The sequence below is a fragment of the Myodes glareolus genome, chromosome 12, assembly GCF_982192425.1.
Source record: "Myodes glareolus chromosome 12, mMyoGla1.1, whole genome shotgun sequence".
NCBI classification, from domain to species: Eukaryota; Metazoa; Chordata; class Mammalia; order Rodentia; family Cricetidae; genus Myodes; species Myodes glareolus.
Window position 1 is genome coordinate 5494061 of NC_142037.1, and position 16963 is coordinate 5511023.

The 16963-nt window shown below is 40.0% G+C and overlaps 1 protein-coding gene across 7 annotated transcripts in view; it reads right to left on the reverse strand.

Moving 5' to 3' along the window:
• Positions 1–16963, reverse strand: part of Usp54 (ubiquitin specific peptidase 54) — a 100901-nt gene that overhangs the window by 26347 nt on the left and 57591 nt on the right. For 4 of the 7 annotated variants that reach the window (XM_087911930.1, XM_087911931.1, XM_087911934.1 and 1 more), the window contains 11 exons: positions 16564–16677; positions 16355–16437; positions 15475–15580; positions 15223–15369; positions 12713–12862; positions 10225–10393; positions 8349–8519; positions 4373–4504; positions 3847–4224; positions 3221–3452; positions 2063–2193 (listed from right to left, as the gene is read on the reverse strand). In XM_087911930.1, coding sequence (XP_087768056.1) covers positions 2063–2193; positions 3221–3452; positions 3847–4224; positions 4373–4504; positions 8349–8519; positions 10225–10393; positions 12713–12862; positions 15223–15369; positions 15475–15580; positions 16355–16437; positions 16564–16677 — 1813 coding nt within the window. The remainder of the gene's footprint in view (positions 1–2062; positions 2194–3220; positions 3453–3846; positions 4225–4372; positions 4505–8348; positions 8520–10224; positions 10394–12712; positions 12863–15222; positions 15370–15474; positions 15581–16354; positions 16438–16563; positions 16678–16963) is intronic. The other 3 variants (XM_087911932.1, XM_087911933.1, XM_087911936.1) reach the window with 1 other exon arrangement.

Genomic DNA, 16963 nt, shown 5'->3' on the forward strand with positions numbered 1-16963 from the left:
AAATAAATAAAAAGTAGTCATTTTTCATTTTTTTCCTCTGTTAATTTCCTCCATTTTTTTAAAAATCAGTTTGTAAATTATCCATTGTGAAAACTCACATTTAAAGAGTTCACTGATGAACTCTAAATAGATTGGGAATAACATACATGATAAATCAAGTAAAAGTGTAGGGGATAGAATAGGATGTATAATGTGTTTTCATTTTTAACAGTGAGGCCTATATGTATGTACATAAACACCTATGCATTTACATAAACATATACACCACAGAGTTAACACCGGTTCCTTCAGTTTCAGGAGATAAAAAGTAGGCTATTGAATTGTTGGACCCAATTTACTTCTACAGTTGGGTCTAGTTGTTGTTGTTGTTGTTGTTGTTGTATATGTGTGTGTATGTGTGTGATGTATCTGTGTAATTCTTCACATGTGGATGCATGTGCATGTGAGTAAAAAAAAATGTCATCACTTTGCTAAATATCTTTTGCCTGTTAAGAAAGAAGATTATATTCTACCAGCTAATCCAGAACTGAGGACTAAAAGGGAGACACAGTTTTTATTATACTGAAAGTGGGCCACCTATCTGAAGAGACTAGAAAGGATAGTAGGTAGGTATATTTACAATCACAAGTCTCTTAATGTTACATGACATAAAATAAATGAAAATGTGAACGATAAGCACAGTATGTAATTTTATGAGGAAGAAGACATGTCTTCTGCCTGGTGAATACTTTAACTTACCCAGTATTCCAAGTACACCTTTCTCTATATATTCCTCTGCCTGGCTACTGTCAGCATGAATACCTAAGCAAGTTCATACCTTTCCCCCAACCCCTAAGAATCATTGAGGACCATCAATCAACTGGTAGGTACTAAGACTATTATACAGAAGCAAGGGTGGGGTCAACCTGAAGAGATAATGTCATGGTTCTGCCCATGCATCTATGTTGTAGCTCAGTTCACAACAGGAGTCATGAAGAAAGCCATTTCTCAAGACATTGCCTATACCAAAAAAGCCCTAGGACTTATTCTTTTCTAAGGAATAGAACTGCTTTTACCATCATGCACCATATTTCTGTCCCTCCTCATTTCACAAAACTCCTTCCAATGTTAAAACATTCAGGCAATGTCAAACACACTGGACAACACTGCATACATCATGCGTGGACTATGACCTCCAAGAAGCCTGGGACAAAAACCTGTCTACCCCTTTACTAGTTTATGTATATATGACTGTTCCAGATCCTCCACTGATCTCTGGGTGTAGGTTTTAAATTTTTATATCCATATACATACATACATACATAATGTTCAGCATATACATAGGATTATAACTGTTTTTAATAATTTTATGAAATGGCAAGGATTCAGCTAAAAAGGACTTTGGCATGACCGTGGACTTGGGATTATTTCTTGTGTGGAAAATATCTGCCTTAAAAATCAGCGTAATTTGGGGAATAGGGGCTTATTCTGGGTGCCATGTATATCTTGTTATAGACAGCTAAAATGTGATTTTTTTTTTCCAAGCTTGCTGGTACCTCCAGACCTATCACTGACCATTTGCCTTACCTGTCTTATTGGAAATTAAAAATATAGAAGATTAAAAAAAAACAACACACATTCAGGCAAGCTGTGAAAAACAAAAACCAGAGAAACTGAGGGAAAGCAGTTGAGAGGTCTCCACATTACACTTGGGGATGAGTATGTTTGGATGGGTATATGTATTCATTCACATGTGTGTGGGTGCATATGGAGGCCAGAGATCACACTTGGGTACTATCCTCAGCTGCCATCCACTTTGCTTTTTGAGACATGATCTCTCAGCAGGACCTGGGACTTGCTGATTTAGCTTGGTGCCAGTGAGCTCTTTGGATATGCCTCCCCAGCATGTTGGGAAATGAGTTCAGGTCTTCATGGTGCATAACAAACACTTGCCAACTGAGCTAGATCTCCAGTACACACTTTTACATTTTGATGGAATTTTCAAACAATTGTCAGTTGAAGTATTCAACAAAGTTGTTTCCCAAATAGAACTGGTGGTCAGATCCAGTATCTTCCTGTTTACCTGAGAGGGGCTGAGTCTTTGTCCAGCCGGTCATGGATGCTGTGGAGTCTACCTCCAGGATGCTACTGCTGTGAGACTTCGGGATATGACGCCAAGAAGGGACAAACCCTGGTCTCTTTGTGCTTTGATCCCTTCAAAAAAGAATCCACAGTAGTAAAAGTTTCAAAGGTGGCTTCTAACAACATTCCTAAGACTAAAATTCAGAACAGAAAGCAGACATCATGAAAGCTTGGGAACCAAGGTCATGGGGCAAAACCATGGTGCAGCAGCTCCAGAGGCTAAGGCAGGAAAATGAATTAAGACTAGGAATTCCAGGCTTGGGCAACAAGAATAGAACAAAAATTAATCTCAGACTGAAAAAAAGGAAGGAAAAAAAACAGCTTTTGTACTCTATTTATGCTTGTGAAAAGACTCTGGGGTGGGACATGATGATGCACACCTTTAATCCCAGCACCCAGGAAGCAGAAGCAGGTGAATTTCTGTGAGTGTAAAGCCAGGCTGTTCTGTGAAGTAAGTTGCAGGCCAACCAAGACTACACGGTGAGACCTTGCCTACTTTAACAGAACCAAAAACAAAAAAAAAGAAAGAAAGAAAGAAAAAGAAAAGGGAGGTAGAGAAAGGACTCTGAGAGTGAGGGAGGCTCTAACTTGACTCCTAGCCCTGTCCTGAGATAGACAGGCCGACAGGCTCACTAACTCCTCAGGAAACAAAAAGGAAAACAGCTTGCTGCTAAGAATGTTTTAAAAAAAAAATGTGCCCTGGGGGTTGGAGAGATGTCTGAGTGGTTAAGAGTGTGGGCTGTTCTTCCTGGGGCCCAGCACCCACATGGCAGCTCACAACTGTCTGTAACTCCTACATGCCTAACAAATGAGGAACATTTCACAAGTTGGCACCATTACCCTTGTTAGCGTTCTCTATGTTGCTCCAACTTTATTATGTTTTATTTAAGTATGTACTAAACAAATATTACTGCATAGCTAATGCTTGAAATAAAAAGTCACTGCCTATACTCCTCCTCCCAACAGAGGGTGCTGCTGCTACAGAAAAGCGGGTAGAGAATATGACTGGACAGCGCTAAAACCTATCTCTTTACTCACCTAACTCACAGTTGGAAGCTCCCACTGCCACAAACAACTACTGCTATAAAGCAGACAATACCTGTAGACATTCACGGTCTCAGGAGGGACTGCATCCAAGCTCACAGGGCTGTTGCTGTTCCTCTCGCTGCTCTCATAGCCAGATTCCATCCGCTGGATCAGGCGTGGATGCTGCTCTAAAAGATGAGAGCCTGGCCGGGCTGCACCCCAAGGTTTATGCTGTGAGCTTGGTCCACCAGCTTTAATGTCGTAAACAAGTGGCTTGCTTATTTCATCTGGTGTCAGTTCCTTAGCTACCCCAAAGGACAAATAGAGGAAGTAGATTTAGAGTTTGCCTAAACGAAAATCTAACTAAACCCACCCTCTAGACATTATTCACTGAAGTCATAACTTCAAAAACATAACAGCAGAGTAAAGATGTTCCTTGATAGCTATATTAGAAAACTCAGAATATTTTTTTAATTTATTTATTATGTATACAGTGTTCTGTCTGCACACCAGGAGAGGGCACCAGATCTCATTATAGATGGTTGTGAGCCACCATATGGTTGCTGGGAATTGAACTCAGGACCTCTGAAAGAGCAGCCAGTGCTCTGAACCTCATCTCTCTAGCCCTCAAACCCAGGATTTTTAAACACATAAATCAATCGCATTTGAAAGCCAATTTGCTTCCTTATTTCTGCTCACCTGAATCTTCAGAAAAGGTCCTAAGTTGGGTATAGCCACAATGCTTCCTCTTGTCCTTACTAAAAATGCTGTCAATATTCAGAGACTCTCGTTTGGGTCTCCATGTTGGGCGGTACTTGCTGGAAGAACTGGATTTCACTTCACTACTGGTACTCTCAGTTTCCCAGTCCCGAGAGTATAAAGGCAAGTTCCTTGGTGGTGTCTTGTCTGGCTGGTCTCCTGCCCTGCCTGCACAAGGAGATCCTGCATCGGTCTGAGAAGCCAAGGAAGGCCTGCTGTGGATCATATTGCTAACTGTCTCTTTGAAATCCTTCAGCCTGCTGGTGCTGCTGGATTTGGAGGCATTCCTAGGAGCATGCTTTTCTTTCAATGTTTCTCCTAGAAATCAGAAAGAATGAAAGAAAAAAGGTGTTTAAAATAATCACAAATGCCTATATCCTAAAGTTGAAAAAGAAAGGAAAATAAATTCCTCTGGCAAAAAAGACAAAAGTTTAACGGAGGAAACAAAGGAGTGCAGATGGCTTGCCTTCACTGTGGTAACCTGAGGCCTGGGGTTCATCACCTTTCCTCCTAACACGGCCAGAGCTCCTCTTGCGCTCTACCAGAGACCCTTTCTTCGATGTTTGCTTCTGATTACATTCACTATCAGTTAGGTGGCCTGAAAGAACAAGGAAATGGGAGTGAGCTCCTTTCTGCAAATGACCCCTCCCTTGTTGAGAGGGGTCTCCCTTTGGGACATGTAGTAGTGCCACAAATTTATTATACACATGAATCAGAAACTGTAAGGGTCAGAACTATCTGATATAAGTGTAAGACTCTCTCAGTAGCTAAGCGAAGAAAAGCTCAGGTAATCAACGGTGCCTTCCCAATCTAACGTATCCTGAATAATCACCAGCCTCAAACCATATTCATCATCTTTCCTGTGACCCAGAAAAACTAAAGATACTGATTAACAACTTCTGTTTGCTCTTTAGAGCTGAGGAATCAAAACTTTGCAAGACCAAGTAGGCACTGGTTCATCAGCCCTTGCCAATTTTTCAAAGACAAAAACAAAACAAAAAAAAAAACCTAAAAATGTCATGAACCCACAATTTTCATCCCCCCCCTTTTTGGGACAGGGTTTCTCTGTGTAACCCCATCTGTCCTAGAACTCATTTTGTAGACTACGTGGTCTTGAACTCAACGTAGATCCACCAGTTTCTGCCTCCCCCAAGAGCTGGGACTAACGGTGTAAAACAAACTATCACACACGACACTTTCTTCCTTTTTTAAATCTGAGGTAAGTGGGTTTTATTTTGCTTAATTAAGGCAGAGTCTTGTTAGGGTCTTGCTTTTATTCTATATAGTCCAGGCTGGCCTTAATTTACAGTAATTCTGCCTCTTAAATACTGGAATTAGAGGCATGTATCACATCTACCTCCCACTCTCATAAACTGAAGTCAGAATTTGCTTTTATTTATTTGGCAGCAGCTCTCATTGTATGTGGCTTTAGGACTCAGTCTAAACCCTCTGCAAATGTGAAATTTAAAAGGTATTTCAATTTTGATTATTTCTCATTCTCATCTCCAACCTATGCTTTACTAAATCTGACTTCACTCAAACATACATAATTCCTTGTCAATACTCATTGAGAAACCCCAAGGGAAATCAATATTTTATGTAACTTTCCTGGCATCATGCCTGTAATATGCAAATGTATGAGTATGATTTATATTATAAAGAAAGGTCAGATTCTGAAAATATAGTCAGCTATGCAGCTGGAACCCAGAAGGTGAATTAAGTTTGATGACAGGCTAAATAAAAGAAACTGCCTAGATTCTCAAATGCATGAAAGCTAACAAATTTATTTTGACATGTTGGTATATAAAGAGCCTTGTAGGCACTTAGATTATCAGTAATGCAATGTGATGGATATTATTCTCAACCAATTGCCTCATGCAATCTTTTATTGCTTTTATCCATCTATTTGTTTATTTGGGCCCAGAGAAACACTTATAAAAAGAGAAAATCACCTACAGCAACTAAATGATACCAAGGTTAAACCACTAGGGATTCTACTGACCCTAAACTTAATATATACATCATCCCCTCACAGGAGTGGCTTCTCTCTGACTCACAATTCCAGAAAGATAGCCTTACAAAACAATTGCACCTAACACCATCTATACAACAGTCTTCAAGAGAAATCCAATGAGTCTGACCAAACTTCTAGGTCCAACTACCAATGTATAAGAAAGAGGATGGAGGCAGTGATAGTGTACACCTTTAATCACAATACTCAGGAGGAAGAGAAAGGTGGATCTCTGTGAGTTTAAGGCCAGCCTAGTCTACAAAGCAAGTTGCCTGACAGCCTGGGCATACAAAGAACCCTGTCTCAAAACAAACAAACAAGCAAACAAACAAACAAAAAACAGGAAGGAAAGGAAAGGAGAGGAAAGGTGAAAAAGGAAATTTGGGAGCTAGAGAAATGGTTCAGTAGCTAAGAGCACTGAATGCTCTTCTATAGGACTCGGGTGCAATCCCCAGCATTTTTCAATGGCTAAAAAGACAGTTCAGTGGTTAAGAGCATCAGTTGCTCTTCCAGAGAATCCAGGCTCCATTTCTAGCACCCATACAGCAGTTCTTATCCACTCATAATTCCAGTTCCAGAGGCTCCAAAGCCCTCTTCGGGCCTTCAGGACACTGCATGCATGAGGTGCACAAACAAAACACCCATATACAAAATAAATTTAAAAAAAAAAGACAGTCAGGCAGTAGTGGTGGACACCTTTAATCCCAGTACTCAAAAGGTAGAGGCAGGTGGGTCTCTGAGTTTGAAGCTACCCTGATCTACACAGCGAGTTCCAGGACAGTCAGAGAAACACAGAAACCCTGTCTCAAATAAAAATAAATAAATAAAAAAAGAGGGGAAGGGAAGGAGGAAGGAAGGAGAGATGGAAAGATGGAAGGAAGGAAGGAGGGAAGGAAGGAAGGAAGGAAAGAAGGAAGGAAGGAAGGACGGAAGGAAGGAAGAGGATAGAGTAAAATGCTCAAGCACCATCAAAACTCAGGGTCTGGGACATATACAAGTCAAACTACCTAGTTTTCAAACATAAATAGTAAGGACAAAGGCAAAGGGGAAAAATCCACACATTAAAAGTAACCTAACAAGGTGCAGTGGCATGAGTCTATAGTGTCACCAGTGGAGATATTGAGGAAGGAGAATCACATGACCTCAGGACTTTCAGAACTGCCTGGGCAACGTATTAAGACCCCACATCAAAATTTTAAAAATTAACGAATAAATAAAGCCAGGTGTGGCGTTGTACACCTGTAATCCTAGCACATGAGAGGCTGAAGCAAAGGCATCTTGAGTGTGAGACCTACCTAAGCTACAAAACAAGATCTTGTCAAGAAATAAAAGAAAGAAACAACAATGAATGAATGAATGAATGAATGAATGAAATTAAGAAGTAACCTAAAGTCAGGCACTGGTGGTGTATGCCTTTAATCCCAGCACTTGGGAGGCAGAGGCAGGCGGCTCTCTGTGAGTTCGAGGCCAGCCTGGTCCACAGAGATAGTTCCAGAACAGCCAAGGCTACACAAAGAAACCCTGTTTTGAAAAAAACAAACAAACAAACAAAAAAATCAGTAACCTAAAATCATAGTCATCTGTAACTTCAATTACAGGCCTCAAACTCAGAGATCTGCCTGCCTCTGCCTCACGAGTGCTGAGATTAAAGGCCTGCACCACCACTGCCTGGTCCAAGGACGACCTCTTTTGGTCTCTGTGGACACCAGGCACACATATGGTACAAAGATATACATGCAGGCAAAACATTCATACTTATAAAAATAATAATTTTTAAAAAGAAATTTTTTTAAAAAAAATGAAGAGAAAGCATTGATCCAAAGGCTTCACTAATCCCCAAAATCCTTAGGCATTCAGACAATATTTCTTGCCTTAGCTATTCTATTTCTCATAACTTTCCATCTCAGTAGTCATTCACCATTCTTCCTTCTGTGCCCTGTAATGAAGTCTTCCAATGATACAAGATTGATTAAAAAACAATTCGAGAATTTTTGGTATGGAATGTATACTAATAAGCACGCCATCCTTTCTTTATTTGTACCTCTTCCTTCAGAAACCTAGTATGAGGATGAACAGGTTTTTCCCACTCATAAATATATCTTCTCTTGAAGCCTTTCACTCAAAACCATGGCATGAAACATGGCCAGGAAGAAGACAAGGCAAATGGATTTTAATAGGATTAAAAGGATATCAGGACAAAGTAGACTTAAGAAAAATTACGTTGACAATCATATCACAATGGTCCTTACTGATGCACTCCTATATGCAATCATTCAGAACTATCAAGTTTCTTTGTATACTACTCAATTACCCAAATTCTGCACTTTTTAGCCTTGCATACTACTTACTACTTGCCCCAGTTTCTTTTTCTTGGGAGACTTTCTATGCAGGAATTGAATCAGGCAAGCAGGGTCCTATGTTAAGTCCCTACCTGTGTCCCGACTGCTCTGAGACATGGAATCATTCTCCACATTACAGATGACTGTCCCCTGAGAATCAGAAGAGAAGTGACTGACCACAGACTCATGGTGAGAATGTTTGTAGGGATAGCTCTCCGTTGAAGAATCTGTTCGAGTGTCACTTGAGATGGAAGGCTCCCTTCCTGAAGGAAGGAGGAGACACAGGGGAAAAGTAAGGAGAGAGGACAGTGACAGAGATGAAGAAGGGAGATGGATGCAACAAAGACCCGTAAAGCAAGAACTTCCTAGAAGGAAGGGTGAGAAGAATACACCACAGAGCCATTCTTCCCAACACCCATCTTCCAGGTAATCCAGACACACATACAATTCCTCCCACCCCTGTCCCTACCTTGCTGAAGCCCTCACTTTGCCTGCCACTGTGAAAAACTGTGGGGTTTTTAGAAAACCTATGGGGAAAGTGGAAGAAATGAAAAAGTTGTGAGACGTAAGATCTATATAGATGGAAAGCCCCAGGCCAACCTGTCATGCAGCCAGCTGCTCACCTATCTTAGAAGCTCTCCCCTATACTGTCCCACACACCATTGTTCACCTATCTTAGAGGCTCTCTGTCTTATATTGTTTTATATGTTGCTTTAAAAGTTGACATACACATTGTTAGTATCTTTGAGGAATTATGGGGCTGTTTTCATTCTTTAGTGTGAATGTGCCCAACAGAAAGCTTTTCTCCGAATCATTAGCTAAGATAAACACAACAGACAAATGGGCACTTGACTGAAGGAAGAAATAGATAGGTCTGGGTGAGGTACAAAACAGGAAGAGTGGTTGAACTGGGTATAAGCCCGGCACTCAGGAGGCTGAGACAGGAGGATCACCATAAAATAGAAGCTGGCCTGAGCTACATAGTGAGTTCCAGACTGGTCTGTGCTACATAGTGAGGCTTTGTCTCAAAAAAAAAAAATCAAAACAAAACAGCAGGAAGAAACACAGCAGACCAAACAGGAATGAGATGCAATGGGAGGGGTAGACTTTAAGGCAAGTATCTTCTCTTTCGAAACTATACTAAATAAGAGTCAGTCAGTCCTGCATCTTTACAGAACTCAAGATCAAACTACAAGGGCGAGAGTTCAAATATTATCAGCTTCTGTGGGATACCCTGGGACTTTAGTCTTAAAGTTATTTCTATGGAAAGGCATTATGCAATTTCTAACAGTTGGCTTAGACTGGAACAACTGATTCACACACTGAGGACCATCACTTCTACATCTGGAATTTAAACAAAACTCTTTCACCTCCAAGGATCAGAACTATTCTAGTGCTTCTTAACAATTCATTAAGCCAGGGACTGGTGAGATAGCTCGGCTCGGTGGTTAGGAACACCTGCTCTTGCAAAGGGCTTGGGGTTCAGTTTCCAACACCCACATGGTAGATCATAACCATCCATAACTCCAGTTCTGGAAGATTCAACACCTTCTTTCTGGATTCTGTAGGCACCAGGCATAAACACAGTACAACGTACACACAGGTAAAAACACTCACACATACAAAATAAAATAAATACATATCTTTTTTAAAATTCACTTAAGCCACTGTAACACTACTAGAAGGAATTAATAACCTTAACAATGTAACAAGGCTACTGAAGCATCCCTTATAATTTTATTTTAGGATCTTGATGCAAACAAGCATAGCTGCCTTCTCACTTTTGATTTGGGGCAAGCTGATTTCAGGCAATACACTCTTTAAAGCTGAAGAAAACGAAGCTTGATGCTAATTAGCTGTGCACAAGTTGGCACTTCTTTCTTACAATACAATAGACCCTCTTCCTCCTAGCTAGACTATGAATTGCTATCTGACTCTATGGGATGGTGGGAGGGCTAGGCTGCTCACCTGAATCTTCACTATCGTAGCATGTCTTGGTGTATGACAGGAACTGAGCTTGGGGAGGCAGGTCCTGGGTAGACACTGGGGTACCCTGGGGATCTGCATAAAGCAGCAGCAAGGGCTGATAATGCCCTTTGATGCATTTGGTTACCACATCCTTCCATTTCGGACCAATCTGAGCCAGAAACACCAGAAGAATATGACAATTACGGTTCATATCCACAATCCAAAGCATAATTTCTTTCATAATGTAGTTTCTTTACAACAAAAATTGGGCAAAAAAGAAAAGATCTTAGATCTAAACTTAATGACTATCTATTAAGCCCCCTTTTAAAGAAAGCATTAAAATACTAACAGAGAAAAAAATGAATCCAATTAGCTTTATTTCTGTGAACCAGGAACTCAGTTTTGAAATATGCAAAAAAAAACCTCACAAAGGTGGACATGCTATATGAGGGGTCTAAGTTGCTTTGTTAATCAACTTCTTTTCATAGACATTAGATTTAAGAGCTCACTTCAAATTTCCACTTCCACAATTTCTTCCTAAATATTAAAATCACCTTAACGAAGCTGAAAGGCAAATAGAAACTCTCTTACAGAGTTTCTTAGAAGAAATAACATTCAATTGTAGAGTTTACACATGGCAAGACATAAAATGCAAACTGCTTAAAACCTCTTGGCCGTAGCTTTGTGATGGATTCAGCTCTGCAATCACAATGGAAGAGTAACATAACAGCCATCGATTCATCCCTTCTTAAGTGTGAACCAGGCATTCTTAGGTGTAAGTTATGGCTTGCAGCTAGACAACTAGCTAGTATGATAGTTTACTCAGAACGCGCTTTCAGTAAGTTAAAACTAAGTTGCCATTATTTAAATTAAAGCATAGTTTATGTTTTCACATCCCAATCTTATTTTGTAGGAATACTTTTCAGGGTTTAAAAAAAAAAAAAAAAAAAACCTAATGTTCAAATAATTTGTTGCCTCTCCCCACAAAAGAGAATACTGAAATTTGACAAAGACTCTACTAGTGGAAGATTTTGTTTCAAATCTACAGATTGATATGATTAGCATATCTACAGCAGTCTCCATAGCTGCTAATTTTTTTACTATTAAATTTATTCATTTATTTTAAATTCCAACAACAGTTTCCCTTCCTCCTCTCCTCCCATTCTCTCCCGACCACCCTCTTGACACTGCTGATTTTATGACAAGTAGCTTCCCAACTGATGCAAACACCTAAACCATTTTATCCATAGAGTCAGTCTTCTTTAGACAAGACCAAGTTTCTTGCTTTAAGTATCACTATAGCCCATGTTTCATGTTAACCTCTAATAAGTCACTCCAGGGAAATGAGAATTGTAGGATAATTTTTATTTGTTTGTTTCTCTTTGTAGCCCTATCTATCCTGAAACTTGATCTGTAGATCAGACTGGCCTCAAACTCACAGAAATCTGCCTCTGATTCCCAAGTGCTGGGATTAAAGGCGTGCACAACCACTGCCTGGAAAAGATAATTTTTAATAGCCTTGAAACAAATTATCACCTATGGATAATGCCAAATTGAAAGTCCTCAACTCGGACTACAAAATCTAGTTAGCTACATTACTTGTTCCCATTCTAATAAACCATTTAATAATGATGATGATTTGTCAACTATAAAAACAGAACCATGCTGAATGTCTATAGAAACTGAGAAAAAATAATAAAAGATATTCTGTTCCTATCTATTACAGAATTTAAAACTACTGTCCTTACATTTAACAGATAAAGTCCAGATGTAATAGCTCTTACCTGTAATTTGGGAGGCTAAGGAAGAAGGGCTTCTCTACAAGTTTGAGACCAGTCTGGACTACATTTTGAGTTCCAGGCCAGCCTGGAATACAGATCAAAACCCTGCTTCAGAAAAACAACCACCTGGGGCTGAAGCGATGACTCAATAAGACTGGTTAATGCTCTTCGAGAAGACTGGAATTCAGCTCTCAGCACCCATGTCAGGTGGCTCACAAACACCTGTGACCCAGGGGGTTCTGACCCCTCTAGCCTCTGTGGGCACCTACACTCACATAGCCATACCCACATAAATGGGTAGGCATAAATGTGCATACATATACACAGACATGGTTTTCAAATAATAAAATTAGCCACGCAGTGGTGATACATGCCTTTAATCCCGGCACTCTGGAGACAGAGATAGATAGATCTCTGTGAGTTCAAGGCTAGCCTTGTCTACAAAGAGAGTTCCAGGACAGCTAAGGTTACACAGATAAACCCTACCCCCCACTAAAAAAAAACCACAATAAATAAAAATGAAAATTAAATTAAATCTTTTTTTAAGAAAAAGAAAAACAACCAATCCAATCACAAAGTATGTGTGTCTTACCAACAGTGTAGAGAATCACCATTCAAAACTATTAAAATAAAAGTTGAGAGAAAATAAACATATATTTTTTTTAATTTCATTCACCAAATACTTCAAGATCCTTGTATATTCCTACCTCTTTGACATGAGCATCATCAAAATACATCCATTTTCGGATCTTTGTTTGAAAAAAGAATGTAGAATAATGTTTGCCATAGTAACAGATCATTCCTACTAAGTATAGCTCAGACTGTTTGGCCCGGTCATCTGTCACTCTGAAAAACAACTATAGGAAGAAAACAAAAAGAAGGGAAAGACTCATCACACAGTCAATTATCTAACATAATTCCTCAGCAGACTCCATCAATATTTCTCTTTCTTCTCCCACCCTGAACAAGGCCACACTATGTACCTATTCCTGGCTGGTGGCCACAAACACAGGACAGTGCTTAAGCCTCAGCCTTCTGCATGCTGAGACTATAGGCACACACTACCACACTAGCTCTTCTGTCAATATTTCTTTATTTTGTTTTGTTTTATCAAGACAAAGCCTCATGTAGTCCAGAGTGGTTTCCACTCATTGTATAGCTGAGAATGATTCTGAACTCCTGATCTCCTGCTTCTGCCTCTCAAATGCTGGGCTTACAGATGTGTGCTACTATGTCCAGTGGCCATCAGCACTTCTTAAATAAAGTCAGTAACTTGCTTTTCCCCTCAAGCTGAAATATTTTTGATAGTCCAGATTATTTATTAGAAATGAACTGAAAAGCATACATGTTGGCACATGCCTAAAATGCCAACACAGGGAGGCTAAGGCAAGAGGATCATAAGTCTAAAGTTAGCTTGGGCTACATGCTGAGTTCAATATTTTCATTCTGAGGCATAAGAGAAGCCACAACAATTTCAAAATAAAACAAAAACCAGCTCTCAAGTTTCAATTTTTTTTTCAGCTCCTAGATGCTCTGCTATGCCTCAAGTGCTAAGAGACACAAACATTTGAATTAAGGGATTCTAAACTAAGAATTGACCTGGTTGAGAAAATAATCAAAATAATTAAATCAAAAATCAGGCATGATGGCACACACCTATAACCCTTCATCCCTTATCTAAAAGATAAAGAGGGATAGAGGCAAAAGTATTAAGAATTCAAGAGCAAACTAGGCTACATATCCCACTGTTATCCAGTTTGGATTATATGAGAGTCTGACTCTATATATTCTGTATTATTTCTAGTTTAATAAAAAAAATCTTTGAGGGCTGGAGAGATGGTTCAGCCGTTAAAGGCGAGGCTCACAAGCAAAAATATAAGAGTTCGGTTCCCAGCACCCACGGCTGTCTCTCCAGCCACAAAATAAAAAAATAAAGAATCTTTGAGTAAAACTGTAAAACAAAGAAACAAACAAGAATCCTATTATTTTTAAGATCTTACTGTGTACAACCTACTTCAGTTAGATTCCTTGAGGAGATCCAAACTGTGACCCCAGACAGCATATTTATTCTCAGGAGTAACTATTTACAACAAGAACAGCCTCTCCTTAGTGATGGGACTATCCTAGACAGAAACCAGAACAAAGGAAACTAGACTTTTTGGTTCTCCTTGAACTGAAGAAAAACATGAGCTGTCCCTACCATAAAGCTTATAAGAATGAAACCTAGTCTCATATTTTATTTCCCCATTCTCCAAAATAAATACACAGAAACCCTAAAATACTACATTATCATCTAAGCTATTTTATTACTGTCAGATACCAACCCCACAGAATGGCAATCTGGATTCAGGCTGGATTCTGACCCAATGACACTCAGCATTCCTCAGGAACCTTGTAAAGTGAATTTCTGTTTGTCAGTGGGAAGCCATCACTTTCCTGTCTGTTCCTACAGCCCTCCAGTCTCCAGAGGGAGCATCTAGCCCTCCATTAATGTAAACAAATTTCCAACAGATTAGACTCCGTGCTAGTTCCCAAGCTGTTCCGCTAACCGGCCCTCCTCCTGCCGCAACACAACCTCTTTAACTGGCAGGACTCTCCCACTATTTTTGCTGTCTTCTCTGCTTCCATATCCCTGGCAATTGCCAGTCTGCCCTCCTCCTTGCTTTTTCTCTCTGTCCTGGAGAGACAGACTTACCAAGGCAGACTTACCCCCAGATGCCTTTGTCTATTCTCATTCTCTCTCTTATCTACAATAAAAAAAAAAAAAAACCACCTCCCCCTCACAAGGGAGTGGTCTCTCTGCCGTGTCCTCACTGTGAATTTCCTATTCTTGGGCTCAGGCCACCAACTTCTACCTTCTTCAGTTCCCAAAGTCAAGACTTTGTTCCTTTGACCTTACTATTTCCCATGATATACATTTCTCTGCACCATCCTGGTATAAACAAACAATAAACATCCCATAGAAACTAATTTTTTTTTAACCAATATCTAAGTTCTGCCCATCCTGTCCTTCAAGGCAAAAATTGTGCCTTTTTTTTTTTCTAAAACGGTTCTACCATCCTCACAAAAGTGGTATGTGAGCATGTGCATGAGGCTCATGAATCTGCACACAGAAACGCAAGTATATCTGCCCAAAAATGCTATATTAATTGTCACTTAGAACATGCCTGTCTGTTCAGTGCTTGAACAATACAGAAATAAGGTAGCTAATACATACATCACCCAGCTTAAGGCAGGTGCCCAGACTGTGGATGACATCCTCTGCCAAGTCTGAATGATCTGAGTCCCAAACCAGTCCAATTGTGATAATCTGTGGCGCGTTCATCAACACACGGCGAATCCGGATCCTCTCCCCACAGTTGCTCTGAAATACACACACAATGCTAGTTCAAACATTCTCACCTGCTCCACGGTGATGCTACAAACCAGGGTTCTCTTTCTCATCCTAAAGTCCAAAGAGTTAACTCACCGGACAGTTTCGCAGGTCCCCCATGGTGCTAGCATTCTGAAGCAACTCACCAAACATACTTGGTGATGGTTTTTCTCGTTTTTCCAGCATGCAAATAGCCTGGTTACTTCAAGATGGGGAAAGGAAGGTAATAACAGATGTTATACCAAGTTATGACTAAATTAAAAAACAAAATCATTCATACAAACCCTAACTCAAAGAAAATGTCATTTTTTTTTTCTCTTTTTAAGAGAGGGTCTTATTTTGAGTTCTCTGTGGCTGTTTGGAACAAGCTATGTAGACCAGTATGGCCTCCAAAACAGAGAAGTCCACTAGTTTCTGCCTCCCAAGAGCTAGGATCAAAAGTGTGGGATGCATGTGTGATTTTCATTTGCTGACTATACTACAATTCCATGCCCTGACTAACCTCAGTGTCCTTAAAACAAAGTGAGTCTCTCTACCTGTTCCCAAATCCTTGACTCTCCATTTCTCCTTCCATTTTGCTAACTATTAATAAGCCTAGGAATCTAGGAGTCTTGTAATATAGCACAGATTCAACAAAAAGGATATATGCTATTTGGTGGCCCTTAGTTAAAACCCAATTAACTAAAGGTATACCTAACAGCACAATAAAAAATTCCATAGGAGTGGACTGGAAAAATGACTTGAATAGCAGTTAAGAGCAGTGGCTGCTGTTCCAGAGGACCCAGGTTCAGTTCCTAGCACTGAAATATCAGCTTATGGCTGTCTGTAACTCCAGCTCTAGGGTATCTTATATTCTCCCTGACCTCTAGAGGTACCAGGTACGAGCATGGGGCCCAAACATACATGCAGGTAAAACATTCATACACATAAAATAAAAATAAATGAATCCTAAACCAAAAAAATGGATAAGACTCACCACAGGGAAGTCGTGGAGATATAGTGCACCATCTGGATGAAGGGCAGTGGGTCGGAGGTGGCACCACAGCTAGTGCACACACACTGGGCCGGAGGGAAAAGAGGAACAAGCAGCCATCATCATCAACTGCTCTGGAACCCACTTAACTACACCCCCAGATAAAATGCTCTTAAAGGCAGAGTCCAAGACATGAGGATCAAGGGGTCTACCTGCTCAAACAAGGTCATTGCGAATTTCTGGTGAGAAATGCAGTGCTGGGCAGTACATATGTCCTCTTTGCTTTCATCCGCAATGTGGAAGTGAATTCTCATCAGAAGATTTTCCTGACAGGAAAATACAAAAGCAGTACACTTAAAAGCAAAAGGACAAGTTGGCAAGCAATTCACACAAAAACCTTACTGGAGAGAAGGAATATCTCTAAATTTTGTTAACCTTTTTTTTTTTAAAAGAAAAAAGAAAGACAGAAAGACAGGCAAACAGATAAACAGAAGAAATTATGTAAGCCATAGATCATTCAGATTTTACTTGTTTTACATGAACTTGGGTTTGGATGTAACTCGATGCAACTTCATTACATACAGTCTTATAACCACTACCACAATCAAGGCA